We start from the raw sequence: 27,890 nt of genomic DNA on the forward strand, positions 1-27,890 counted from the left end.
GATTATAAGTAACGGGATTGTAGTTTAAGTCCAGGCTCTGCACTTACCTGTCATATCCTGTAGCCACAGCCTGCAGGTGAAGATGCTGAAGGGTTACCTGATTTGAGGTCATTGATTCTTCCCTCAAGATTTTTTTTCCATTTTTCTAATAAGTATGCACTGCAAAAAGAAAACTCCTCCTCTGCCTCTCCCCCAGCCCCCAGCCCCCAGCTTACCTCCCTGCAGACACTATGAGGAAGAGGGAGGCTGGTGTGTAAAGAGGAGATGGAGCATCGTTGAGCTTCTACATTATGCAGGATGCAAGGCTGGGCATTTACATGACAATTCTTTTTCTTTTAATCTTTTGATTTTGAGATAATTGCAGATTCATATGCAATTTTGAGAAATTATACAGAGAGATTCCCTGTGCCCATCACCCAGGTTCCCCCAAGGGTAGCATCTTGCATAAATGTAGACGAATATAACAACTGAGAAATTGACATTGGTGTAATCTGTCAACTCTATATTTCACCAGTTTTGCATACACTCATTCATGTGTGTGTATATACTTAGTTCTATGCAATTTTATCGCACATGTAGATTTGTGAATGCACCACTAGATTCAAGATACAGAACAGTCTTACTACAAGAATCCCATGTGCTACCCTTTGCAGCCACAGCCACCTCCCTCCCTTTGCCCCTCTGCCTAACCCTGGGCATTCATTTATCTGTTCTTCATCTCTATGATTTTGCCATTTCAAGAATGCTGCATAAATGGGATCCTACACATATTAATCCATTTGTGTTACTGTAACAAGAATATCTTAGACCAAGTAACTTATAAACAGAAGGAATTTATTTCGCACAGTTCTGAAGGCTGCAGAGTCCAAGATCAAGATGCCAGCAGATTTGGTGTCTGATGAGGGCCTGCTTTCTGGCTGACAGCGGGCCATCTTTCTACTGTTCCCTCACAGGACAGAAGGGGCAAGGTCTCCTTTATAAGGGCACTACTCCCATTCATGAGGCCTCCCAAAAGTCCCTAGATCCAAATACCTTCACTCTGGGGATTAGGTTTCAACATAAGAACTTTAGGGAGGCACAGACATTCAGTGCATAGCGATACAGCATGTAACCTTTTGAAACTGGCTTTTTTTCCTTCAGCATAATTCTCTCGAGATTCATCTAAATTGCTTCTTTTATCAATAGTTGGTTCCTTTTAACCGCTTTAAATTTGACTAGCATTTCACGGAATGGATATTCCATGACATTTTTAATCTTCTCAGCCTCCAATGGAGTCATGTGGATAATGTATAATTAGACCTATTTTACAAAAGTAAAAAGAGAGACCCAGAGAGGTGACTCTCCTGTGGTCCCTCAGCTCCTCTGTGGCAAACCTAGGATTCCAGCCCAGAGGCAGTTGACTTTCAACCCCAGAAGCAGCCCTGCCTTGCAGCCTGAAGAGCATTCATCTCTCTGTTCTCCTCCCAGAGTTGGACACACCCAAGGACCTTCGGGTTTCTGAAACTGCAGAGACCAGCCTGACCCTGTTCTGGAAGACCCCGTTGGCCAAGTTTGACCGCTACCGCCTCAATTACAGCCTCCCCACAGGCCAGTGGGTGGGAGTGCAGCTTCCAAGAAACACCACTTCCTATGTCTTGAGAGGCCTGGAACCGGGACAGGAGTACAATGTCCTCCTGACAGCCGAGAAAGGCAGGCACAAAAGCAAGCCCGCACGCGTGAAGGCATCCACTGGTGAGTCTGCCCTGAGCTTCCTCCAAACTCTAGGTTGATTCTGAGGTTAGCAGATCTGCTCAGTCAGGGTGTCCTTACATGAGAAAGCCAAATGCAAAAGCAAGCCACTTTGTCCATCCCCGAAGTCCCTAAACACCACTTTGAAAGCACTGCTTATTCGTCTTTCCTGCCTCCTGTCAATTGATACAGCAAAGTTCCCCCACTGGGAAATAGGGGTTTTAAAATAAAATATTTCTTCCTAGGAGAACTTAAAACCTCAGGGTTTGTGTTTCAATTTACCTATGATTTTTGTTTTCTTTTTTTAACTGTGTGTGCATCATAAAATCTTTTAAGTTGTTTCTTGTTTATTTCCTCCTTTTAGCCTAACAATTAACTTACCTTTCATTTTACTTCATTTAAAGATGGCCAAGATGTTGGTAATAATATTTTTTTGGTTATTTTACACAAACTGTTTTTATTCCAGGTCTTTTGCTTTCTGCCAAGGTTACCCCTGAAGAGTAGCACATGGCCATTTGAGACTTCCACGGTGCCCTCTCATTTTCTCTTTTCTCTTAGTCATTAAGACATTAACCTAGTTTGTCTATGATGACAGCTGAATCCTGACATTGTGGCCCATGCAACCTGTGTCCATTCTGGCCCATGCAACCTGTTCGCTGAACCTGCTGCCATGCTTACTTGGTGGCTAAACTGAAGAGACAACCAGGTTTTTAAAATATTTCCTCTTTTATGAAAAATAAGCCTATTCAATTTTGGCCACCAAATATTCAAAAAGTATAGGTGGAAAATGTTACTTCTCCAGGGTTTGGCAAGTAACAGTCTTTACTTCCAATTTAATTAGTAAGCATGTTTTGAGTACCTACTGCATACATTGTACAGTACTGATATTTGAGGAAAAGTAGTTCCCAAAGTCAGCATTGTTATGTGGACTAATTTGTGCCTGCCCATAGTGCTTGGGGAAGACTAGATACTCAGAATGCTAGACAGAACTCAAGAAAAAGAGTGATCCAAGGAAATCAGGAGAGCTGACAAAGGTGTTACGGCAAGAGATGTTATTCCAGTTGAAGCTTGATATGCAAGAAAAGGGTTAGAAGCATGGATATATTTGGAAATGGCTTGAAGAGTCTTTCTCACAGTATCTTCAGTCTCAAATCACAGTCACTTACACAAGATAGAAGTTGGTTTTCTTTCTTATAAAATGAATCTGGAGCTGGGAGGCACAGGGATAACAGTAGCTTCAAATTGTCAGGCACCAAGGCTGCTTCTGTCTTTCTTTTCCACCATTTTTAGTCCTTGGCTTCCATTCTCAGAGTCATCTCAGTGTCACAACATGGCTGCTGTAGTACATCCATTACATCTGTGTTCTAGGCAGCATAAGGGAGGGAGAACCAAAACTCCCAAAGAGGAGCACCTTCTAGGTGAGTCTTTCTGGAAATTCCACCAATCACTTCTCCTCATAGTTCATTGCCACTCTTAGCTGTAAGGGAGACAGGGAAAGGTAGTCTTCTGTCTGAACATGTTGCTTCCATATAAAATTGAGGTTGTTTGTAAGAGAGAAATTTGGCAGACAATGAGCAGTCCCTGCCAGAGTCTGAAATGAGTTTACGTGGTCAATTCTGTTGACTCTGCATTGACTGCTTCCCACCCAACTATAAGATTATTATCAAGGATGCTCTGAAAGAGTAATTTAATCAAAAATAAGGGGGGGGGGATAGAATCAAGAAAAAATAAATCTATAGTAGAGATTTAGTTTCAGCTTTATAAACATGAGCTTGTTATAAAGTGTCAAGGGGCAACAAATGACTCAGAAATACACAAAAGATGAAATCCCTCTCTTTCTTTCTCTCTTTCTCTCTCTTTCTTCCCTCTTCCCTCCCTCCTCCTCTTCTTCCTCCTCCTCCGTCCTCTGCCCATCTGTCTTAGCTTTCCCTTAAGTTTGATAAATGCTGTATCTAAAAGAGATTCCTATTGCCCCTCAGTCATTCCACCTTCTGGTGATGGCCACATTGCCTCTTTCCTCCAGTGAGAAAGCCCCACACCTCCGCAGTCACTGAAGAGGTTTTATCTCCCTAAGATCCTGGGGTATGGGGCTTCTCCACTACAGAAAGGAGGTAATGTGGCTATAACCAGATTTACTAGCTAGAATTATTCTGTGTCTGAATGAGAGCCCAATATTGGTATTCCAAAGCCTTAGCAGTTGCATTTCCCCACCATGCCTCCTTAATGCCATTTCCCTAAAGATATCATGTTTCATATTTAAAGACATTCTTCAGTGTGGGAAAAATGTGCAAAGTTCTTTTTATTGGTTCTTCTCCACTGTCCACAGAATATTTCCCCCATCCCTTTTTCCACAGAAAAAAAATATATATATGTTTCATTTAAGGTGAAGCAAACATTTCTTTCCCTCTCTTGAATTCTAACTTGTCAAGTCAATAAAATATATCACCATGCTCTGTGCTAAGTTATGGGGTTAATAGGGCAAAGAAAATGGGTATCTAATTCCAAGGAACTCACTGGGTAGCAAACAGACAATGAGACAACATTCTGCTCACTACGATCGAGGGTACAGAGGGTGCAGCTGGTGCGCAGGAGACACTGGATCTAACTTCAGAGAATCAGGAAAGGCTTACAGTGGGAAGATGCTTTTGGACAGACAGGGCAAACATATAAAGGGCAAACATAGATGTGTTAAACTGAATAGGTAAAGAAGTAGAAGCCCAGGCACCTGGCCTTGGTAAGCATATAGGAAGAAAGAAAACAGGAAAAGTGAGAGCTCTTGGGTGAAGGAACCACGTGGCTGTAAGTCCTGAAATGTTGCAGAGTTTTAGGTTCAACCCTCAGAAGCAAGAACCTTTCAGCTCTGTATCACTGGATTCTTATCAACAGAAGCCTGCAAGGTGCCACTCAATGTCTGTGGGGCTTACAGAAAAAAATGGAGAATCAGTGGCCCTGAAGAATTTTTCCCAGGGAATTCCAGGGTTTTAGTGATGGATTGGGCCATAATGTAAGCCTTTTTCTTGATGTGGCACCATACTAAAAGTCTGCACAACCTGGCCACCTATTGCACCTCTCACCCAAAGACCCAGCCATGGGTTACAGGGTCCTACAGAATCTGGCATGGCCAGCCCATCCTCTGACCTCAGTCCTGCTACTCATGCCCTTGCTCACTTCACCGTGGCCTCTTTGGCCTTTGCACTGTTTCTTAAGCTTGCTGAGCCTGCTCCCCTCCTCGGGCCTTAGTGTGTGCTGCTCCTACTGCTTAGATATCACTCTTCTCCCGGCGTTTCATAGAGCAGCTCAGGTGTGACCCAGAACAGAGGTCTTCTCTGACCACCAGCCTAAAAAGGCACTCCCATCCTGATCTACCCCTTCAAGCTGCTCTAGAGTTCCTTGTGACACTTACCTGCCTTGATATTATACAAGTAATGGTTTACTATAATACCTATGGCCTGCCTCCCCATCAGTGAGCAGAATGTAAGGACCAACTCCATTATCCACTGCTGCATCCCATCCCAGTGCCCTGAAGGCAGACAAGTTTGTGGTATGAGCTTCATGAGTATTTGGGGACCCTGGCTACCCCGGAGTCAGCATTTCCATGGAATCTTCTGATTCTTCCTTTCCACTTCTGCATTAACACCCCAATTCTTTCCTTAAGGAGTAGGGGAAGAGAAGGGAAATCATTCCCTTGGAAAGTCTTCAGTTCAGCTTAATCTGGATAGGAGGGAGGGAGGGAAGGAAGGAAGGAAGGAAGGAAGGCAGGCAAAAGGAGGAAAGAAGGGAGGCAGGGAATAAAAAAGGTACTTGGTCTGTTGGCATTTAAAAAAAATGAGCATGTACCAGGCATCCTTCCCTCTCCACCTCTCCCATTCCTTCCCTTCTCTTTCCCTCTCCTCCACGCTATTCTCCTCCTCTCTCCTTCCTCCCTTCTCCTCTCTTCTCTCTCTTCTCCTCTCCTTCCTCCCTTTTCCTCTCTTCTCTCTCCTCTCCTCTCTCTCCCTTTTCTCTCTGCTTTTGTACTTTCATAAACCCAACTAAACCCTGCTTAAGGTCAAAGGCATGAATTTGCTGCATGCCGTAAGAGACAGGAGGCAGGGTTGATAGGTAGAAAGCCAGCAAAGCACCTTTTCATGGCAACATAAGCCTTGACAGTGACACCCCAGTAGCTCTCAGGAATTTTGGAAGAAGAGAGGTGGAATTTTGTTTTTAGCCACAGCTACCAGTAATAGAGAACATTCTGCTCTGATTTGCTATTTTGGTTTTCTCACAGACCAAACTGAAATTTATTCAAATATTTATTCATCCAACAAATATTTATTTCATACCTACTGTGGGTCAGGCGATGCCGGTGTATAGAACAGAAAGAAACAGCTCCTCTCAAGAAATGGTGCACATTGCTATAAGAGAGAGAACCAAAACCAAAATTATAATGCTGGAGCTTATCTGTTTTAGAGGGATTTGTGGGAGGCTGCAGGAGCATAGAGACAGGAGCATCACAGACCTAAGCAAAATGAATGAAGAGCATTGGAGTAGGCTTTTTGGAAGAAGTGATGTTTGGTTGAGTTCTGAAAAAGAAAAGGGGTTGGGCAAGTGGAGAAAGAGTAATGACATTTCCAGCAGGGGGAATAGCATCCAAAAAGCTGAAAGGCATGAGAAACTTTACCTTAGTGAATTGCAAGCTATACAGTCCTACTACATGATAGAGTGGGAAAACAGTAGGGTGGGAGGCTAGAGGCATCATCAGGGGCACCTGCAAAGGGGCAGTTACAAAGAAATCACTGAAAGTTTTAAGGCAGCCAAGGCTTCTCATTTCAATTGTCTTATCTCTGTGAGATGAGAGTAAAGCCACTGAATATATCCTTTGGGGTTGTCAGGCTTGGACATGACCATGCCTCTGCTGTGGGAGAATCAGTCTTTCTCCCATAAGTGGTCACTGAAATGGGTTCCTCATCAAGCCAGCACTTGGTCATCACTATCTAGAAGATGGTAACAATCTACAGATTTTAAGTTGGCACTGTCAGAAATTCCTCCAGACCAGCTGCTCAACCCACCAGGACTACAGCAGTGGGGTTTCAAAATTCTGATTTCCCAAGCCCACTGACATTGTCTAGAGGGTAGATTCCAGTGCACAGCTGTAAGAAAAAGACAACAGCCTTTTCATAAAGAAATGCCAAGAAATTCAGTGTGGAATCTATAATGGAAACACTTGGCTTCTAGGGCAGTAAATTCACAGTATGTCATTTGTGGTTGAAATGTGGAGCCAGCATTTATGTGAAGCCTCTTGGTCCTCACCTTAACTATTCTCTACTGTATTTTTTATTCATAATATTCCCACTTCTTTCATAATTCTGACCCCTCTCTCTTTAATTTAGGCACTGATTTTATTTGTGGAACTTTGGCCACATACTGCCTCTCTGAGTTATAAACCAATGCTCTTTCTTGATTTGCCTACCAAAAAAAAAAAAAAAAGGGGGTAGAGAAATAGCCAAAAGTGTTAGCAGAAGTACCAACACCATCACTATTACTATTTACTGAACAACATGACGTTATATAAAAAAATCACTCTATCGACTATATGAACAGATAAAACAGGATGTGGAGACCATTAGATGAAAGTATCAGTGGCATATTAAAAATCTGATTCAAAGAGATAAGATGATTCTCATCAGGAAGAGACATTTTCCAACGTGCATCTTTTCTCTCCATCCATCTCTTGCCACAGCTTAATGGGCAATCCACAATCACATTACCCCACCCCCCCGTAAGGTAACTTTCCCAATATTTCTTGCAAGGGGGCATTTAAAATTTCTTTCATAGAAAAAAATATGTTTTATGTAACAATTAGAGATAAGGATTAAAAGACAGACACCCGCAGAAGAAAGAAAGTAACTTAATTCACATGAAGGGGTATGCTGTCAATGACAGATTAGTTCCTGACAGGTGGACAGCAGAGGAACAAAAACAGGAAAGTGGGATAAGAAGGAGAGCTAAGAAGACATAGGACTGATTTAATTTTCACTTAGCTGTGTTTTGTCTTATACCTCTTTCTGCATCAGAACTGCTGGAGTATTTGAGAAGGACATGCCCTTGAGTGTATTTGTGTTTAAATCCCAAGGTCAAGGGTACAATCACTATATCAGGGCACTGTTTCTGGCCTCACAAGGCCCAGCAGGATTAAATTACTATATCAGATACTGTTTCTGGCCTCACAATGCCCAGCAGGATTAAAGGTAGTTGACACCTCCTTTCTTTTCCTAAATCTAGATACATCACTTGCAGTTTGGGGTCCTTCCTTTCTCATAAAGACCATGTTTAGGTGGTTAAGAACTGCTTTGGAGCCTCGGGGGTAAGCTTCAGGACATGAGTCGGGGTTAAAGAGGAGTCTGTAGACTGTCATTCAAGATCAACCATTGCAAACATTTTCTGTAAAGGGCCAGATGGTAAATATTTTCGACTTTACAGGCCAGGCAGTTTACATCACAATTATTCAACTGCACATTTCGTAACACAAAAGCAGCCATCAACAATGTAAGTGAACAATCATGGCTATGCTCCAATAAAACTTTATCTGTGACACCAGAACTGGAATTTTATATGACTTGCATGCACCGTCAAATAATATTCTTCTTTGGATTTATTTCCCGACCATGTAAAAAAGGTAAAAAAACTGTTGTTAGCTTGCTGACTACCAAAATAGCAGGCCAGACGTGGGCCTTGGGTAACAGTTTGTGGACCTCTGTTCTCGATCAAACAAAATTTGAAGAAGTGTATGCTCTGACAATGTGAAACAAGTAGGAAGAATGTTCCCCAGAACTTGGAAACGTCTGAGTTAAATCAATTCTAGGAAAGAAATATTTTCTCCTCTGAAAGGATATCCTCAATCAAATTTCAAGCTAAGATTTTCAAGTTAGTAGCCGGCTCTAATGGACACATAAGACTCATTTGAAATTAGCAGCAATGTGAAGTATAAATAGAAAAAAACAATTTGTTCTTTTAAATGATTTAAAGGCAGTTTCTACTCTCTAGTTTACAGGATCCATTCCCAGAGAAATACTTTCCTTCCTAAACTATGCAAAGTCCACCTAAGCTCAGCCCTGGGCAAGTTATCTCCCTTAAGTCAGGTTGAGACCAGTGAGTTTTTATGGAATTTTGAGCATTAAGGAGATGAATGAAGAGGGTGCGTTCAGTTTTACTTGAGCTTCATAAGATCTGCTTCTGCCAGGACCTCTTTCTTTTTTCTAATAAGGAACAGTTTTTCAAAGCGTCATCACTTTCCTCAGCTCAGGCTTAGTAATACTGTGTCAATGTGTCTCTGATCTTTACTAATATGATCTATGTAAATGATTTGAACCCTAGAAACTGATGAAATCCCAATATAAACTATAAAGCAGACCTCCCATAGGATATTGAGGCAGCACAAAAAAGAAGAGGATTCTTTTTTTTTTTTTTTTTTGAGATGGAGTCTCAGTCTGTCACCCAGGCTAGAGTGCAGTGACTCAATCTTGGCTCACTGCAATCTCAACCTCCCGGGCTCAAGCGATTCTCCTAACTCAGCCTCCCAAGTAGCCGGGATTACAGGCTCATGCCACCACACCCAGCTAATTTTTGTATTTTTAGCAGAGATGGGGTTTCGCCATGTTGTTCGGGCTGGTCTTGAACTCCCGACCTCAGGTGATCTGCCCACCTTGGCCTCTCAAAAAAGAAGGGAATCTAAGAGGAGCCAATTGTCTCAAAATACAGAAGGTTGGACAGCTCAAATCAAGACCCCCAGAATAACTGAGGGCCACCCCCTTATGATGCAAGACATGTTCCAAAATGAAAACTGAAGCTCAGAGCATTGCTAACAAAGACGTATAGTTTTCTAAATCTGCAGGACACTGATCAATAGGAAAATACCATTTCCAAGAGAAAAACCCAAATATGCGTGAAGGCAAAATAAATTTTTTTTTTTTTTTTTTTTTTTTTTTGGAGACAGAGTCTCACTTTATCCCCCAGACTGGAGTGCAAGACTGGAGTGCAAGGCGCCATCTTGGCTCACTGCAAACTCTGCCTTATGGGTTCAAGCGATTCTCCTGCCTCAACCTCCTGAGTAGCTGGGATTACAGGCTCCCACCACCACGCCTGGCTAATTTTTGTATTTTTAGTAGAGACAGTGTTTCACCATGTTGGCCAGGCTGGTCTCGAACTCCTGACCTCACATGATCCGCCCACCTCGGCCTCCCAAAGTGCTGGGATTACAGGCGTAAGCCACTGTGGCTGGCCGCAATAGAAATATTACATTGTTGTCCTGCTGTGTTTTAATAGGGACAGCACCAGTAGGGGATGCAGTGAACAAAGTATGGCACTCGGACTGCAATGGCCTGTAGATGTGGCACTGGGCTTGCCATTCCCAGGTTCTCAGAAGCAAAACTTTCTGAGGAATACTTTAACTGACCCCATCTCTGTCATTATTCAGAACAAGCCCCTGAACTGGAAAACCTCACCGTGACTGAGGTTGGCTGGGATGGCCTCAGACTCAACTGGACCGCAGCTGACCAGGCCTATGAGCACTTTGTCATTCAAGTGCAAGAGGCCAACAAGGTGGAGGCAGCTCAGAACCTCACCGTGCCTGGCAACCTCCGGGCTGTGGACATCCCGGGCCTCAAGGCTGCCACGCCTTATACGGTCTCCATCTATGGGGTGATCCAGGGCTATAGAACACCAGTGCTCTCTGCTGAGGCCTCCACAGGTATCTCTTTCCTTTCTATTTATAGCTTCTGTTTTTCCCAGCAGGAAACTGCCCGTGAATAATCAGACACGACTAGCTTTGGAATGGACTTGTTCTGCCACTAGTTATGTCTATGGGGTCTAACTGTGACACCAGGCCATTATACTACAGAACCCCAAGGCAACTTTTAATGCTTCACTCCACATGAATGACACCCTTGGGAGTTGTACAGAGCTCAACCTGAGGGACTAAACACACAGCTCCCATGGAGAGGGTCTTTAGCTCCATAAACAGCCTCCCTCCTGTTAAAGGATGTTCATTCAGGCTCTGTATATGAAAGGGAAAGAAAATCACAAAATTCTTTCATCTACTGAGGGTTAAGGCAATTCTTTAAGATTTAAAAAACAAACAAACAAAATATTTTCCAACACTTCCCTCTCTTTGCTCCATTTCTAAAATTTAAAGAGTTGCATGATGCATGTTTATCTAAAGAAAATCACATTTTTTCAGTAATATTATTATTCAGCTTATTCTTGCATTAAAGATTCCCTGGATCTTGTTGTGTGATTTGATGACTAAACTAGTTCTTTGTCCTTCTCCAGGGGAAACTCCCAATTTGGGAGAGGTCATGGTGGCCGAGGTGGGCTGGGATGCCCTCAAACTCAACTGGACTGTTCCTGAAGGGGCCTATGAGTACTTTTTCATTCAGGTGCAGGAGGCTGACACAGTAGAGGCAGCCCAGAACCACACGGTCCCAGGAGGACTGAGGTCCACGGACCTGCCTGGGCTCAAAGCAGCCACTCATTATACCATCACCATCCGCGGGGTCACTCAGGACTTCAGCACAACCCCCCTCTCTGTTGAAGTCTTGACAGGTATTCTAGATGAATTCACTAATTCACTTCCTCCCCTTTGTCTCCACTCAGGAGGAATCAAAGCACTTTCTTGCTTTAAACTGGGATCAGCTCCTACCACCTTGGGGAAATACCAGTGAATCATCTCTGCTTCTTCCTAAATGTCACATCCCTTATTTGGCTAAGTCCTAGTTGTAGCCCAGTTCTATCGAAAATTCCACCTACTCTTCTTTTAAAAAAGTGAGAGGTGACTTTTCTTTCAAAGTAAGTTTCAGTCACAATATCTAAAAAGTTGGAAAGCCCAACCTGTAAATGAAGAAAAAATAGCTCTGAGCTCATGAGCTCATTTTAAGAACACCAAAGGACTCCCCATAGCCCTATTTGTATGTCAAGAATAGAAATTGTGAACAATTCCTAAAACTACTTTTCATTCCCAAAAGCTGAATAGAAAAACCCTGGCTTTAGTGCCAACAATTTGAGTGTGCTCAACACCTGCTGTAAATCATGTGTCTATAATCAACACTAACCAGACAACTCATCCCAACCTTAGCCAAAATGCCATCTCACCTGAATCTCAGAGTGCAATTGCCTTTTTAAGTAACTCAGCAACTCTGTGTCCTTATGCAGAGGAGGTTCCAGATATGGGAAACCTCACAGTGACCAAGGTTAGCTGGGATGCTCTCAGACTGAACTGGACCACGCCAGATGGAACCTATGACCAGTTTACCATTCAGGTCCAGGAGGCTGACCAGGTGAAAGAGGCTCACAATCTCACCGTTCCTGGCAGCCTGTGCTCCGTGGAAATCCCAGGCCTCAGGGCTGGCACTCCTTACACAATCACCCTGCACGGCGAGGTCAGGGGCCACAGCACTCGACCCCTTGCTTTAGAGGTCATCACAGGTATATGACCCTCCTCCCAGACTGGAGACGTGATAGGAGCCAGCATGTCATTGAAATAGAGAAAATTCCCCTGTAAGGCAGAATCCTACCTCAGTGTTGTTGACAGACAGAATGAATCTCTAACTCAGGAAGGTCTGTGTTGGAATTCTACCTCACTGACTAAATATTCTTGGGAATATATGTATGTATCTATATAGATACACATACATACACACCCACAAATATATACTTATATATATAGTGTGTGTGTATATATACTTATATATATAGTGTGTGTGTATATATATACTTATATATTTAGTATATATATAATTTTTTTTTGAGTCAGGGTCTCATTCTTTTGCCCAGGCTAGAATGCAGTGGTGTGACCATGGCTCACCATAGCCTCAAACTCCTAGACTCAAGTGATTCTCCTGCCTCAGCCTCCACAATAGCTGGGACCACAGGTGTGAGTCCCCACACTCAGCTGAGTTTTTTGTATTTTTTGTAGAAATGGAGTTTCACCGTGTTGCCCAGGCTGGTCTCGAACTCCTGGGCTCAAGCAGTCTTCTCACTTTGGCCTCCCAATGTGCTGGGATTACAGGCATGAGCTAGCGTACCCTGCCTCTATTCTTGGGTATATTTCTTGACATCCCTGAGCCTCCTTTTTGTATCTTTAAATCAGCAATGACCCCTACTTCAGGAAACTGTCATGAGCAATAAATAAGCTAATGAATGTCAGTGCTTAGCAAAGTGCCCATCATGTAGTAAATATTGAATATCAAATAGCTAAATTTATCATATAGCAACAGAGTCATGATTTTTAAAATAGCACAAACATTAGGGCTGTGGCACAAAAATAAGATCAGAACTTTCTAGAAAAACCTTATCACTAGCCTCAGAGCCACCAACTAACACCCAACTGATAGGCAGATCTCTACATAATAACCTTTAGAAATGATGCAGTTAGCTTCTGCTAAAACTATCTAAGACTCTCTCCTCAACAGATGCAAAAAGTAGGGACATTTCCAAGAAAGGACAGCCACCTTTGACTTCAATGCTTTTCATTCAATTTGGGAAGGAAAAACAATTCCTCTCAATTTTCCACCAAAAGTGTGCTGCTTGCTGGGTGCGGTGGCTCGTGCCTGTAATCCCAGCACTTTGGGAGGCTGAGATGGGCGGATCACGAGGTCAGGAGATTGAGACCATCCTGGCTAACATGGTGAAACCCCGTCTCTACTAAAAATATAAAAACTTAGCCGGGCATGGTGGCGGGCGCCTGTAGTCCCAGCTACTTGGGAGGTTGAGGCAGGAGAATGGCATGAACCCTGGAGGCGGAGGTTGCAGTGAGCCGAGATCGCGCCACCGCACTGTAGCCTGGGTGACAGAGCAAGACTCCATCCCAAAAAAAAAAAAAAAAAAGGAAAAAAAAATGTGCTGCTCCATCTGTTACAGAAAACTGTGCTGTACATGAGGTATCTAGAAATAGCTTCAAAAAGGGCTATGGGAAAAAGGGCCAACGTTTTGGTAATAGGGTTTCTGTGCTGACCCCTAAGCCCATGCCCCACTCTACATATCCTGCCTTTTGATAATGCAACCCAAATCACCCAATTCAAAAAAATTGTTTTCCTTGCTCTTAGATAACAAATTAAACTTGGTAGTTGCTAGAAACTACACAAAATTCCAAAAATAAGGGGGCCAGGTTGTATTCCTGTGTTTCCTGGAATATCTTCAGATCAAACAAGAGCAAAAAGGGCCTTTGAGTCAGGCGTGGCCTGTGTGCAAGATGCTCATGATCTTCCTCTGTAGTCTGCAAACTTTTGTTTTTAGCAGTACAACTCCTTTTGCAAATGAAATCTTCCAAGGAAACCTACTATTTGACAGATAAGTGAACAGCTGTTCTTGGTGAGCCTGGAAGTAAGAGGGAGATACCGCCACCCATGTTCTCAACACAGTTCTTCTAGAAAAGCCCCAGATCTATGTGGAACACCGTTTGAAAATAACCCTTCTTAAAAGGAAGAGGTTGATCAGACTCTCACAGTGCATTGAATCCTTGGACACCCAAGAACAAGTACCTATATCTTTCACCTTTTTTTGGTTGAAATGCCTGCAGATATTCTCCTCCCTAACTTCTAACCCATGGCCACTTCAGCCTTCAAAACAGTGGCTGAGAGATTGCATTTAACCCTCAGAAGCATCCCACAAAGCAATGGGATTTTCTATATCCTAAATCCAAACTTCCTAAATCACCAATAACAACTATGTTAAATTTCCTTTCTACAATGTAGAAGTACTAATAGTGGGTTCTGTTCTGCACCATTTACTGCGAAAAACATCCTCTCTTTTAATTAAAAGTAGGCACACTCATTTCACACAAACAGCTTTGCTCCGTGATACAGCCATTCTTCATTTAGACATAAAGTACAAGCAGAAAAAGGTGGAAGAAGAAACAAGCTGGGAACCCAGGACACAACTTTTGATCCCTGAAAGCTGATAAAAGACCAAAGAAAAAACATCATACTTGTTCACACCTGAGATAGCATACACTTTATCAACCCAGGCAGGCAGTCAGTGGCTAGTGATGAGATTATCTTTCTAATTACAAATAATGAAATAAAGCAGACATTTCTCCCCGACATGAGTAAGAAATTCCAAGGGAAAACACTCAAACAATAATTTATTTATTAAGCTGGCCACTCGCCATGTATCAGGTATGATACTAAGAAGTTGATAAATATTACCATTTAATCATCACACAATCCCATGAAACAGTACCATCAGCTCCATTTAAAGGTAAAGAGAGGGTGGTTCAGAGAGAAGCTGAGTGAATATGCCCAAGATTACGCAGCCAGCAAACACTAGTGTTGGGATTCCAATCAAGGACCACCTGCCTCCAAAGTCTGAACTTATAGCTATTCCCATATCTCTTATCCTAACCCACAATCCTACTTTTCCATGTGAACTTAAGCTGCTGGTAATACACGCTCCCTGTGGGTTGTGCATTGGTGCAGATGTCTTTGCCATCTCGAGGATAAACCATGCAGATATTCCCCTTTCTGGCCATTTTCAACACCTGAAAACTACTGTGGCCACAGTTCAAATTGCAAATGCTTAGAGACCAAGAATTTAAAAAAAAAAAAAAAAATTATCTTTCCCCTTTCTCTCTTTCCTAGAGTCAGGCTGTGGGATGTTTGGTTTCCTAATTTTTGGTTTACAGAACTGACAAATACCTTTCTATCCTTCTTCAGAGGAGCTCCCACAGCTGGGAGATTTAGCCGTGTCTGAGGTTGGCTGGGATGGCCTCAGACTCAACTGGACCGCAGCTGACCAGGCCTATGAGCACTTTGTCATTCAGGTGCAGGAGGTCAACAAAGTGGAGGCAGCCCAGAACCTCACGGTGCCTGGCAGCCTCCGGGCTGTGGACATCCCGGGCCTCAAGGCTGCCACGCCTTATACAGTCTCCATCTATGGGGTGATCCGGGGCTATAGAACACCAGTACTCTCTGCTGAGGCTTCCACAGGTACTTCCTCTCCCTGTCAATGCTTTCTCCCCAAGGTTCTTTGCTTCCTCTCCAAGAGATCATGCGTGGAGTCAGCATCTCGCCATAACTGAATCCTTTCCATGTGCCTTTCAGTGGCCGGCTGTGCATGCTCAGAGACCTCCCTGTGGGCTATGCCTTTGTCCTCATGCCTTTGCCATGTGGATGGCGAATGATACAGGTGTTGCTGTTTCTGATCTCCAGCCCCTCAGCCTTTCATACTTTACCTGACTGATTCTACATCTTTTTTGAATGATGAATTTTTGTGTCAGGAATCAGCCTGATGGTTTTAATTCACTTATCCAGTGCTTGGATATAACTAAAAGCCTCCCTCCCTATATATGAGTTCTGGTGGAACACAGATTATTTACTTTAGAGAGTCTTTTACTAGTTGGAAACGGTGCTTTTCTATCTCTAAATCCCTCAAGGATATGGGTACTGTGGTTCTTGCATTTAAGAAATGTTTCTTTAAAATGTAGCCAGTATAATAAGAGAACTGAATTACCCTCCTCCGGGCAATTCTCTCAGATACTGAGTCATTGTTAGAACATCAAATTAGCAAATAGCTAGACCAGAAGGAAAAAAAAAGAAATTACACAATTATGACTGGAGACTGTACCAAAGAGAAAGCCATTCATTAGCACAAGTACACACAGCAGCTTTTGGAACAAGGAATGTCCTGGGCTATGAATGTCAAAGAACTGATACCCTTTTTGCTGTTTTAATCAAGAGTTTCTCTCTGGAGTGTTGGCCTTTGGACGGCAAACTCCCAGCCCCAGACCCAGGAGGGTGCGTTATAGTTCACTCGTCACTCTACCCCTGTTACAAGGCTTCAGTGTTTCCCGGGAGCCTGCTAAAGTCAGCAGTCTTCCCCCAACACAGTTTTCCATTGCTCATCTTTATTATGTGACACCATGGGTTTGAAGTTCAGTAGAGACTATTGCTTCATTTTGCATATGACTGCCCCCCTTTTAAAATAATTATTAATGCATACCTGTACGTCCCAGTTGAATCTAGCAAGAGCATAGCTCTGCATTTTAACCTCAGTCATTTCACTAATTTTCACTGAGATAAAGAAATATAAAGCACAGGCAACCACTGCCAGGACAGTGACCCTGAAATGCCTAGAATTTGCAGCCAAGGCTACTCTGAAGGCACCCGGGCCTCCTTTTTCTGAGACCCATAAACCATCCCTTCCCAGAAGGCAAAGTAATCACCCACCACTTCTGATCTTTTCTGCAGATCTTGTGGCTTGGGTGTCCTCGGCATTTTTATGTGTGTGTGTTTTTCTTCTTAACAATAGCAACATTCTTGCCACTGATGAATTGGCCTATGGGCAGGAAGGTCCATCATCCCATCTGAACTGTATCTCAACAAATCTATTAGAAGGATTTCAGAGACCAGAAGCCTTCTTTCTTGCTAAAGAGACAGTACTAGCTTTTCAAACCCTGCTCCTACCTGCCCTCTGCATGTTTCATTCTTATGGCTGGGGAAAGCACTGGCAGGACCATCTTCAAACAAAATGTTATTTCTTCGCTGAAAGGGATGGCCTAAACTGCCTTGCCTTGGCTTAGCCCTCTTGGTTGGCAATGCAATACTAGCCTTTTTGGCCTGCATAGCAGCAGTTAAGAGAGGACAAGTTATTTTAACAGAATAGGAGAATGGTTGGCTGGTCCTTGTCTAAAGCATGAAAAAAAATACCAAGAATTACACTGAGAAATTGGTAATTCCCATTAAGTCACAAAATCAGAAGCCTCAAGTTACCACCTTGGGAGGGTAATGGCATCAGAATTATTTAGCTCTCATTTGAATAGATGGGAGCTCCTTCAAAGCAAAGAATGTCTGTGGGGGGCATCCGAGTAATCTTGGTTTCCCTAATGCAATTCAAGAGACTGGAAGCTGTCAGGACTCATATCTTTTGACTAGTGGCCAGCAACCCTGAGGGAGGGCTCCCAGAGGCATATGTGACTAAGATGCAACAGTTCCTGATAAGATCATTCAGCACATCTTCTTGGCCAGGGCCTGATTATATGTGGCAACTGCATGTAGAGAAATCTAATTGCCATACCTTCCTTTCTCTAATTTTTCTTTTAACAAAACTGCTTTTTCTCTCTCTTTGGCACTAATTGGTAACATTGCCTCCTTCCATCATAGCTGTGAACTATCAGATCTCTCTACCCAGCAATGATTCCGTTAACAACCTCAATCTTAAAACACAGCCACATAATTAACCCAAATTTAATTGTTTCTTCTCCCCTACCCCTTCCTTTTTCAGCCAAAGAACCTGAAATTGGAAACTTAAATGTTTCTGACATAACTCCCGAGAGCTTCAGTCTCTCCTGGACAGCTACCGATGGGATCTTCGAGACCTTTACCATTGAAATTATTGATTCCAATAGGTTGCTGGAGATTGTGGAATATAATATCTCTGGTGCTGAACGAACTGCCCATATCTCAGGGCTACCCCCTAGTACTGATTTTATTGTCTACCTCTCTGGACTTGCTCCCAGCATCCGGACCAAAACCATCAGTGCCACAGCCACAACAGGTATATGTGCATTCTCCCATTTCTAACACAGTCTTTCCACAGTCTTCTTTGCAGGGTGAAGCCTCTCCTTCTCCTCGCCCATAGATGTACAAGCCACGGGGCACTAACTCTTCCATGGTGCTAGGCCGAAGTGCTGTTTAATATAACTCTTTTCCAACAGCAGCCCAAATAATGGATTGCCATAAAGCCATGTGCCTGATTTATTGCTGACCAGGATGTTTACAGCATAAAATGTAGTTCAGTCTAGTCTGCCGTATGGAATCTAGAGAAAAGAATTCTAACCTCTGATAACTAAAAAGCTATATAATAAGAGCTGTTCTTGACTTTGAAAGATGTCTACCTCAGTCGAAGAGGTCTTATAAATTTTCTTTCGTATTATCTTAGTGTCTTTGTCTTCCTAGTCTCTTGGACCTCGCAATACCCAAATATACCAGTGATTTAATAATCATGTTGATGGTGTTCAGTATTTTTTTCCAATTGGGAAAGTAAAGAGAAACAGCAAAGATTGCTTATCAGATGAGTGCAGGAGGCAGCCATGCCATTCAGATCACCCCAGTTCCAACACCACCTCTAGAAGACCAGACCATGATGTCTTGCCCTCAGAATAGTGAATGATAAATGGCAAAAATAAAAGTAGAATAGTTGTGTTCAAACAAGGGACTTAGTTTAAAAAACAAAAGAATGAACTGCTCTCACTTTAAATTTGTGGTGTCTGTGAGATGTGCACTAAGTCAGATGCTCTTTGCCATGCAGTAAAAGAGAACCCTATGTGAATTTAGAAAGGGGAGCCCCATACATTCAAAATAGCATTCTTAGCACAATTTAGACAGTGCCCTTTCTTGGGAGGTAAATGAAGAAATCACAAACTAGAAAAAAAGAAACAATATCTACAGAACAAACACAGGAGAAATGAAGAAATCACAAACTAGAAAAAAAAAGAAGAAACAATATGTACAGAACAAACACAGGATAATTTTTCCTTATAGTTTACAAAAAGGGGACTCATAGTCTGGGAAATCCAAGAAAAGGATTGACATTGTAGCATCAAAACTGCCTGTCATTTAGGTCTCACCCGTGGTTGAGAGAGCGTCTGTCCTCATTCTACATGAAGCTACAAATTATCATCAGGGTGGTCCACAGATAAGGCAGAGAGTCAACATTATCCAGTTCCTATCTCAGCCAGGTTCAAGTATAAAAAATCTTAGAGGAGAAAATTAGACAAACATATATGTTTGTTTCTCATGGCTCAAACTGATTTTCAACAAGGGACAAATTATTTTACCATTAACAAAGGGTAAAGTCTAAAACTTTATGGATTTAGTCTTAAGTGTTTTGATTTTGACTTTATAATGGTGTTTTAAATTGACACACTTTCTTTTTTTTTTTTTCTTGCTTTAGTAGCCGAACCACTTCTTAGCCACCTCACTGTCTCAAACATGACCTGGGGCAGTGTGTCCATCTCGTGGGAAGCTCAGGAGTCTGCCTTTGATAGCTTTCTTATAGAAGTTAGTAATTCCGATCACCCCCAGGAGACCATAGTGCTCTCTGTGCCTGGGGTGTCTCGCAGCTCTGTCATCACCAACCTCAAAGCTTCTTCTAATTACACTGCCCACCTTCATGGGCTGATTGGTGGGCAGCATGCTCAGACCCTGATGGTCCAAACAACCACAGGTATTTCCTATTATGGCTTCTTCACTCTTCATTGAATTTCCTCTGAATAGCATTCCAAAAATCACCCGCTACCCACTTTTCATCCTCCTAGTTGCTCCCAATCCTTCTCAAATTTGATAGAGCCATCCAAATCAAAGGTTTAAGGCTTTAAAATAACTCTCATCCCAAATTAAAGAATTTCAGTGTCAAACCTCTTTTTCCTAAATATCCATTCACATCTGGAGTTGTTCTGTTTGTTTGTATAAAGTTAACCTGACTTGCTTTGGTTGAATTTCTAAACCATCCTTTCATCTGATCTTGAATAATCTTTTTCAATCCCACCCATTATCATCTGCTTGTGGTCTTTCTAATCAAAGTTTGCCTATGTCATGTTCAAAGAGGTATGTGCATGCCATTTCTGGTGCCTTGGTCAGAAAGATCTACACTCTCTTTCTCTCTAGCAGGATTTTAAAAAATAAGAGTGCCTTGAGCATGCTGAGAATAGACTCTGAATCACAACCCAAGAACTGCATGAGAGGACCCAGTGGTCTTATCTTGTTCTCAAGATTTTTGTCTGAAGACTACTCTTTTTTGACATGTACTTTGTCAAGCATGTTTTGCCACCCACTGATAGCTGTCACAAAGTCTCAGGCTCTTCTTTCAAGCCATCATCTTGTCTAAATCTTGGTGCATGTGATGAATATTCAGAGCATTAAAATTTGAAAATGTTTCTTTTTCCTGGAAGCAGCTAGCATGGCAATGAATCATTTCAGAAAGTTAAAAGTGGTGGGAGAAAAATGCCCCTCGTTTTGCATGGAACACTGACCATACCCTAATTACCACTATCTTTCTCTGTTTTTTCTTGCATCTCATTTCTCAGCTTGGTTGCACCCGTTGAGAGACAGCTGAGGTAAAGCTGACCTCAAGAACCAGAGTCTTATTCTGCATGGTGAATCTGTTGGCATTGACAGTCTGTCTGGTAGCATGAGAAGAATTCCAGCATGCATCCTTAATTTGAGAGATGGTTTCTACAGCAAAATATAGGGAAATAACAGAGTTCCACTTGGAAGATTTTAGTCTTTTGTGTGGTTGAGGGAATTTGTCAAAGCTATAGCTGAAAATGATTGCATTGTTACCTTCTGAAACTAATTGATAAGGAGGAAATCCCATGTCAATGCTAATGGCTATATTCTGCTTCTGAACCAAATCCTTTTTGTTCTTAGAGATTTTATGACATCGAGTTATGCTGTACAATTGTGCAGTTAAAGTTTATCCAAATGAGCCCCTTCTTTCCTCCAAATTTTGGAGCTGAAGCAAAATAACTCCCAAGTCCTTGGAAGAAATATTGTGCCTTTTCCCAACCCTAAATCCTGATCTTAATATCTGAATCCTCCAGTACTGTTGCCTCTCTCTAAAATACAATCTGGGCCACACTTACTTTAAAATTAGTTTTATTTGATAAATGAACATTTAGGAAGCCAGCCCCATGAACATCTAGCCATATAGGCCCCTTAACATTAAATGAGTTGCTCTCAAAAATGAATGTCTAGACTTTAACAGAAAAGAGATATTTAACCTCAGAGAAACCATCTATCTGTCCAAATTATCCAATAAGTGAGTTTCCTGAACAGAAAATTCAATGCCTAACTTCAAGTTTTTCTTTCATCTTTGCATTCACCAGGAATTTTTAATGGAAGCCATCTTCACCTTTACAGTATTAAATGGTGAAATATAGATTTTCCTACAGTGCATATTAAGTACTGTAAAAATTTATCTTATATGGATATTAGCCTTTAATTTGTGCAACCAATAGATACTAAAAAAGAATACTGAATAAGGAAACTCAAAGAAGCATTTTCTAAAACCTGTTCAATGGAATACCAGCTCCTTGAGATGTTCAAAGAATATTCCTCAGTTAGGGTATGCATTGATCAATAAGTTTATGATTTATGGGCTAGACAAAATTAAATAGGTTTATTGACAGAACCAGCCTGTCAGAGCCTTCAAAATGCAAACTCACCTTGTGAATCTCTATGGTAAGACACAATATTCAGTGTTTGCCATGCATACTTAATCATAAAGCTGTCTTTTCTTGGAACATCTTACAGGGCTTGTGTCCCCATTACAAACTTTAGAAAATGTAGCCTTAATACCCTTGACATTATTCCAATCTACCATCCTAATGGCTTGTCTACTCTTCCTCATACATGACTAGCAAATGGTAGTGTCTATGCTTTAAAAGAACACAGATCTAAAAAATAAAATAAAAATAAAAATAAGAAAAGAACACAAATCTATGCCTGCAGAGAAAGCAATATATTTTCTATCATCATATTCAATGCAGGTGTAGACACAGCCTAACATACTGTCTCTTCTGCATGTATTTGGAGATATTGATGCTTTCATGTTCTATGGCTACATTCTGGAAAAGTCCACTGCTTCCTCTAATAATGTCTCTCTCTTTCTCTCTGCCTGTGTTCCTTCTTTAGAACCAGAGCTACAGTTGGGCACGCTAATCCTTAGCAATATTACTCCAAACAGCTTCAACATGTCGTGGACCACTCAAGCTGGGCTTTTTGCAAAGATTGTTATCAATGTGAGTGACACTCACTCACTGCATGAGTCCCAGCAATTCACAGTCTCAGGAGATGCAAAGCAAGCTCACGTCACAGGCTTGGTGGAGAACACTGGCTATGACGTCAGTGTGGCAGGGACCACCTGGGCTGGGGATCCCACCAGACCCCTCACTGCCTTTGTCATTACAGGTACTCAATCAGAGGTTCTCACTTGTCTAACACAGAGAGAAAAGGAGATAAGTCATCTTAAAGGAAAATTCAACAAAAATACAATCTTCACTCCAAATGTATACTCTTTTATTTTTAATTGACAAATAGTAATTGTATATATTTATGAAGAATAGTGTGTTGTTTTGATATACGTATACATTGTGGATTGGTTAAATCAACCTAATTAACATATCAATCACCTCACCTACTTATTTATTTATTTATTGTGCTGTGAGAACATTTAAAATCTACTTTTTTAGGAATTTTGAAGTGTTCAATGCGTTATTATTAACTATGGCCAGTCACCATGCTGTGCAGTAGATCACTAAAACTTATTCCTTCTGTCTAACTGAACTTTGCACTTATTGACCAACATCTCCCCTTTCTTCATCTCCCCAACCCCAGTCACTGGTAACCACCATTCTTCTCTGTGCTTCTATATGTTCAGTTTTCTTAGACTACACATATGAGATCATGCAGTATTTGTCTTTCCGTGCCTGGATTATTTCACTCTGTATAGTGCCCTCTGGGTTCATCCATGTTGTTGAAAATGACAGAATTTTCCTCTTTTTTTAAGGTTATAAAGTATTCCACTATATATATATATACACACACACACACACACACACGGAATGTATATATGTATATATAAATGTGATATATCTATATTACACATTTTCTTTATCCTTTCATCCATTGACAGACACAGGTTACATTACTCATGAGAGCCAAGATAATATATGTAAACTTCTAAGTAAAGAGAAAGCAGATACTATTATAAAGGAGAGGACTTTCACAGCTGCTCTTACGAAGTGGAGACAACGTTCTCAAGAGTTGTATAAAGCTTTTAGGGTTTTTTGTGCCCAGTTTTATTGTCTGTTTTATCCATAGTTTAGAGATTCTGCCTAAAAAGTGACTCCTAAGTTAGTAAAGGCCTGAGATTGAAATTCTGTTCATAAATCATGCTAGGTAAGGCAGTTCATATATGTGCCTCAAAAGTATAATCATCTCTTTCTTTAGAAAATAATTATTCTTAAAATTGACAACACAATAGATTGATGAAGGTTCAACTTCAGATGACAGATAAATTTCAAGTTTAATTAAGCCCTACCCATTCATTCAACTTGACTTCTTGAACATTTGCCAGTGTTCAATTTGGCAAATGCTTCCAAATGGTGGCAGCACAAACTTCAGTGGCAAAGTCTGCACATGGTGTCAGTTTACTAAGTCTCTAGCCCAAAAAGCCTCAGAAAATATTTAGAAGTCTCTTCCTTTTTCATTAGTGATAATTTTCAGAAGATGGACTTTGCTGTCTGATTTTCACATTAAACTAGGTCTCTCCCAGGGTCTAAATTGTCATAACTAAGACATGTTAATTACTACAATTAAATATTTAATTATAGGCAGCATGGTGTCCTGGAAGAGTGAGGATTTTGAGATCAAGCTTGCATGGTTTCTAAACCTCTCCCACAGTTTTTTAGCTACATAACTTTAGGAAGTTCTTAACTTGTTTGAACCCTAATTTCCTTATGCATGGAGAGAGGACACCACAGGTATTTCTGGGAGCCTTGTCTCAGAGATTATTAAATAGAGTTGATGAAATTTAACTGCCTAGCATCCAGTAGGAATTTTACAGATGCTAGGTTCTTTCTGCTGTCTCCCAACATAATTAGGAAAGCGGCTTTCTTTAAAATAACCAATAAGCCTAGATAGAACAATAGACCTATGCAATCATGAACTCCCTCTCCTTTTTAAGAGAATATTGGATGCGTTTTAATGTAAGATTAAAAAGTGATTATTTTTTCCTATCCAGTTACCTAATGTGAATTAAATCATTCAGATAAGTCTTCAAATGTAGAACATGGTAATTTCTTAAGGGACTGAGACAAGGAGGTATGAGATGAGATTCTCACTGCTCAGGAGAGGAGAAATGGCCACAGATCCCATCAGGCCATTGCTTGTAGCTGCTTGCAGGACCTCCCACATAACAGAAGAAAGGGAAGCTGAGAGAGTCAGTCTTGGGAATCCTAGATCCCGTTACAGCATTGCCTCAGCTAATCCATGATGTGAAAAGATTGTGTTTTAAAAGAAGCATATTAAAAAAGAAAAAAACAAAACAGGAGGGACTCTTAAATAACAAGCCCTCGATTGACTAATTATCCTGAATGCCCTCACTTTCATTGGAATTCACTGCTTTGTTGGTGTGGAGGTGCAAAGAGGCCAACTATCAAAGGAAGACGCCACTTATCTAAACAAAATCCAGGAACAGAATTTGAGACCCTTGTTTCTCAGACCAGGATTGTTTTCTCAGTATAAGATATTTCATCTTCGCTTTTGATAGAATTATGATTCTTGGGAAATTTTTACATGGAAAAAATGCCTCAGAATAAACACCAAGTGTTTCAAAATAAGTACAGGAAGTCCAAGCCACGACAAAATTTAAATCTCTATTTATAAGATGAAGGTATTAATTCCCTTATTCATTCAGTCACCAAACACTTCTTTTTTAAACATTTTTCTTTATGTGTCATGGATTAGACCCTAGGCATTAGTGAATTAATGCAAGAGCTTTGAAAGTTTCCATTTAGCTGCAATAGAAAAGAAGTCTCTAAACTAGATGCAGCTAATTTGAAATTCTTGTCTCCTTTTTTTCTTCTGATTAAAAAATAAAATGCATTTACCAGTACTGTTGGAAAAAACACACACACACACACACACCTAGAAAAGAGACACTGGACCTTCTCCACTAATCCTCCTTTCCCTTAGGATTGCCATCACTGATTGGGGTTGACTTTGGGTATGGAAAGAACACAGAACTTGGAGTCAGAAGACCTGGTTGGATCTCAGCTTAGGCACCTAGTAGATGTATGACCTAGGTTAAGTCATTAACCTCTCTGGTTTTTTAAGATGTGATAGAGGTTGGAAGGCAGGTAACAATATCTACCCTACTGTATCATTTTGAAGATTAACTAGGATAATGATGTGAAGCTTTGTCAGTTGGAAAGTATCAGTGGAAACTTAGCCAACACGAGCTCACTCCTTTTGGATATCCCAATGTGTGAATAGGCCATTTAGCACGTGAGAAATCAGAATGCCTGGGACATACATGTTTGGTGAATGAATGAATGAAGGAAAGATGATGGCAGAACTTACTAAGACCCAGATGTGTTCTTGTTTTCTAACTTTATCCAGGAAAATAAACAGCAAAAGATTAGCAAATCTTATAATTTCTTAGTGGGTTATAACCATGAGCTATTAATTTTGACACATAAGAAAAAACTTACCTCCTCCCTTTATTTCAGCTTGTGAGGATATGTCACTAATTGACTTCATTAATTTGATTCAAAATGTGCACTAGAAGTGGGATAAAAACACAAGAAGTATACCGGAAATAAATTATACTTGGAAAAAAAAAAAACCTGAAAGCAGTGGGAAGTAGACAAAGGGATCCAAACTCAACACAATGCATCCTATTTGCATAGAGAACTACATGGCTTTTGGAGTCAGACCTGACTAAAAACTTTGCTCTATCTCTTCTTACAAGCTTATAACTTTAGCCAAGTCAATCAACTTCTTTGAAACTTAGTTCGCTCACATGTAAAATGAGAATAATACCTACCTCATAGGCTATTAAGAGAATTGCACAAGATAACCCTATCTGGCACCCAATAAGTTCTTGCTGAATTTTAATTTGCTGAGCATATAACACAAATTGAATGATGGACTTGGGTATCTATTGATGTTCTTGGAAACGTGTGCTGTCCTGACAGAGTCAGTGCTGCTAACCTGAGTTATTTTCACTCCTCCCTTCTTTCAGAGGCCCTGCCCCTTCTGGAAAACCTAACCATTTCCGACATTAATCCCTACGGGTTCACAGTTTCCTGGATGGCATCGGAGAATGCCTTTGACAGCTTTCTAGTAACGGTGGTGGATTCTGGGAAGCTGCTGGACCCCCAGGAATTTACACTTTCAGGAACCCAGAGGAAGCTGGAGCTTAGAGGCCTCATAACTGGCATTGGCTATGAGGTTATGGTCTCTGGCTTCACCCAAGGGCACCAAACCAAGCCCTTGAGGGCTGAGATTGTTACAGGTATTTCAAATCAAGTGAGCCGTTCGTTCCTCTTCCTGGTCCCCTTCTGTGTAATCTGTCTACCAGATCGCCATGACTTTAACATCTTTGTTCACATTGCCTACTTAATCCATAAATGTGGTCTACTGTTTCACCTTCTCCCCATACTCCCTCTTGTCATATGTACCTAATGAACACGCCCCACTCCCACCCTAGAAATGAGAAGGTCGAAATATTTCTGCTTTGTATTCAAAATCCTTTAGACCTTGTCTTGTCCATAGCTCTTGTGTGCTTACCTCATATCATCTTCCCTTGTGATCAACCTGGCTGGTCCCCAGCTACATTTCAGCCTTCTCAAAAGAAATATACCAATGAGTATATTTCCAAAACGTATTTAAAACCTTTGCCATCTCAAAGTCTCAACCACGATCTTAACAAACTTACCTAGTGGGCTCACCATTGGAAAACCAAATGTGAACTTATTTTATTGGTAATCACTAATATCTGAGAGACTCTGCAACACAGACTAAATCCATAATTTTCTCAAGACTAATGATTCCTACAGAAATTAACAACTGTAACAGTCAAACATCTGTGTTTCCCAAAGTCTTTCTAGAGATTACTAGCTCCACAGAATGTTCAAAGGTCCTACTCGGTGAGGAAATTCCACGTTCAAATAAGTCTGGAAAGATTGAGTTAAACAAAGTTAAAGAGGATCTTTAACTGCAAGGCTTTTCAGAACACCCTAACGTGCATTATCTCCAAGAAGTACTTATCCAGGCAGTATTTTCCAAACTTAATTGACAAAGGATACTTTTTAAGGAAGAGGATCAAACAGGAATAGTTCGCTCTGAGCACACTTTGGGAAACTCAGCTCTACATCTACATTGACATTGAGTTTTGTCTAGTTAAGGCAATACAAGATGAAACCCTAGGTCCACAATATGTAGCACAAAAGTTTCCAACTTCAGTTCTACCATCTGAACATTTATCTAATAGTTAATAAAATAACAAGAAAGAATGCCAAAAAAAAAAAAAAAAAGTCAAGGGTAGGTGCCTTCTTTAATGAAACAGCACTACGAACAAAGCAAAAAGACCAAAACATTTTAAAAGCCATTTTGGGCAGCCTCAAG

The 27,890-nt window shown here is 41.2% G+C and overlaps 1 protein-coding gene across 3 annotated transcripts in view; it reads left to right on the forward strand.

The window, feature by feature from the left end:
• Positions 1–27,890, forward strand: part of TNC (tenascin C) — a 98,869-nt gene that overhangs the window by 43,757 nt on the left and 27,222 nt on the right. For 2 of the 3 annotated variants that reach the window (XM_011998477.1, XM_011998478.1), the window contains 7 exons: positions 1,468–1,731; positions 10,181–10,453; positions 11,035–11,307; positions 11,914–12,186; positions 15,414–15,686; positions 17,980–18,252; positions 26,506–26,778. In XM_011998477.1, coding sequence (XP_011853867.1) covers positions 1,468–1,731; positions 10,181–10,453; positions 11,035–11,307; positions 11,914–12,186; positions 15,414–15,686; positions 17,980–18,252; positions 26,506–26,778 — 1,902 coding nt within the window. The remainder of the gene's footprint in view (positions 1–1,467; positions 1,732–10,180; positions 10,454–11,034; positions 11,308–11,913; positions 12,187–15,413; positions 15,687–17,979; positions 18,253–26,505; positions 26,779–27,890) is intronic. The other variant, XM_011998479.1, reaches the window with a different exon arrangement.

The sequence above is a fragment of the Mandrillus leucophaeus genome, unplaced genomic scaffold (assembly GCF_000951045.1).
Source record: "Mandrillus leucophaeus isolate KB7577 unplaced genomic scaffold, Mleu.le_1.0 Scaffold572, whole genome shotgun sequence".
NCBI lineage: Eukaryota > Metazoa > Chordata > Mammalia > Primates > Cercopithecidae > Mandrillus > Mandrillus leucophaeus.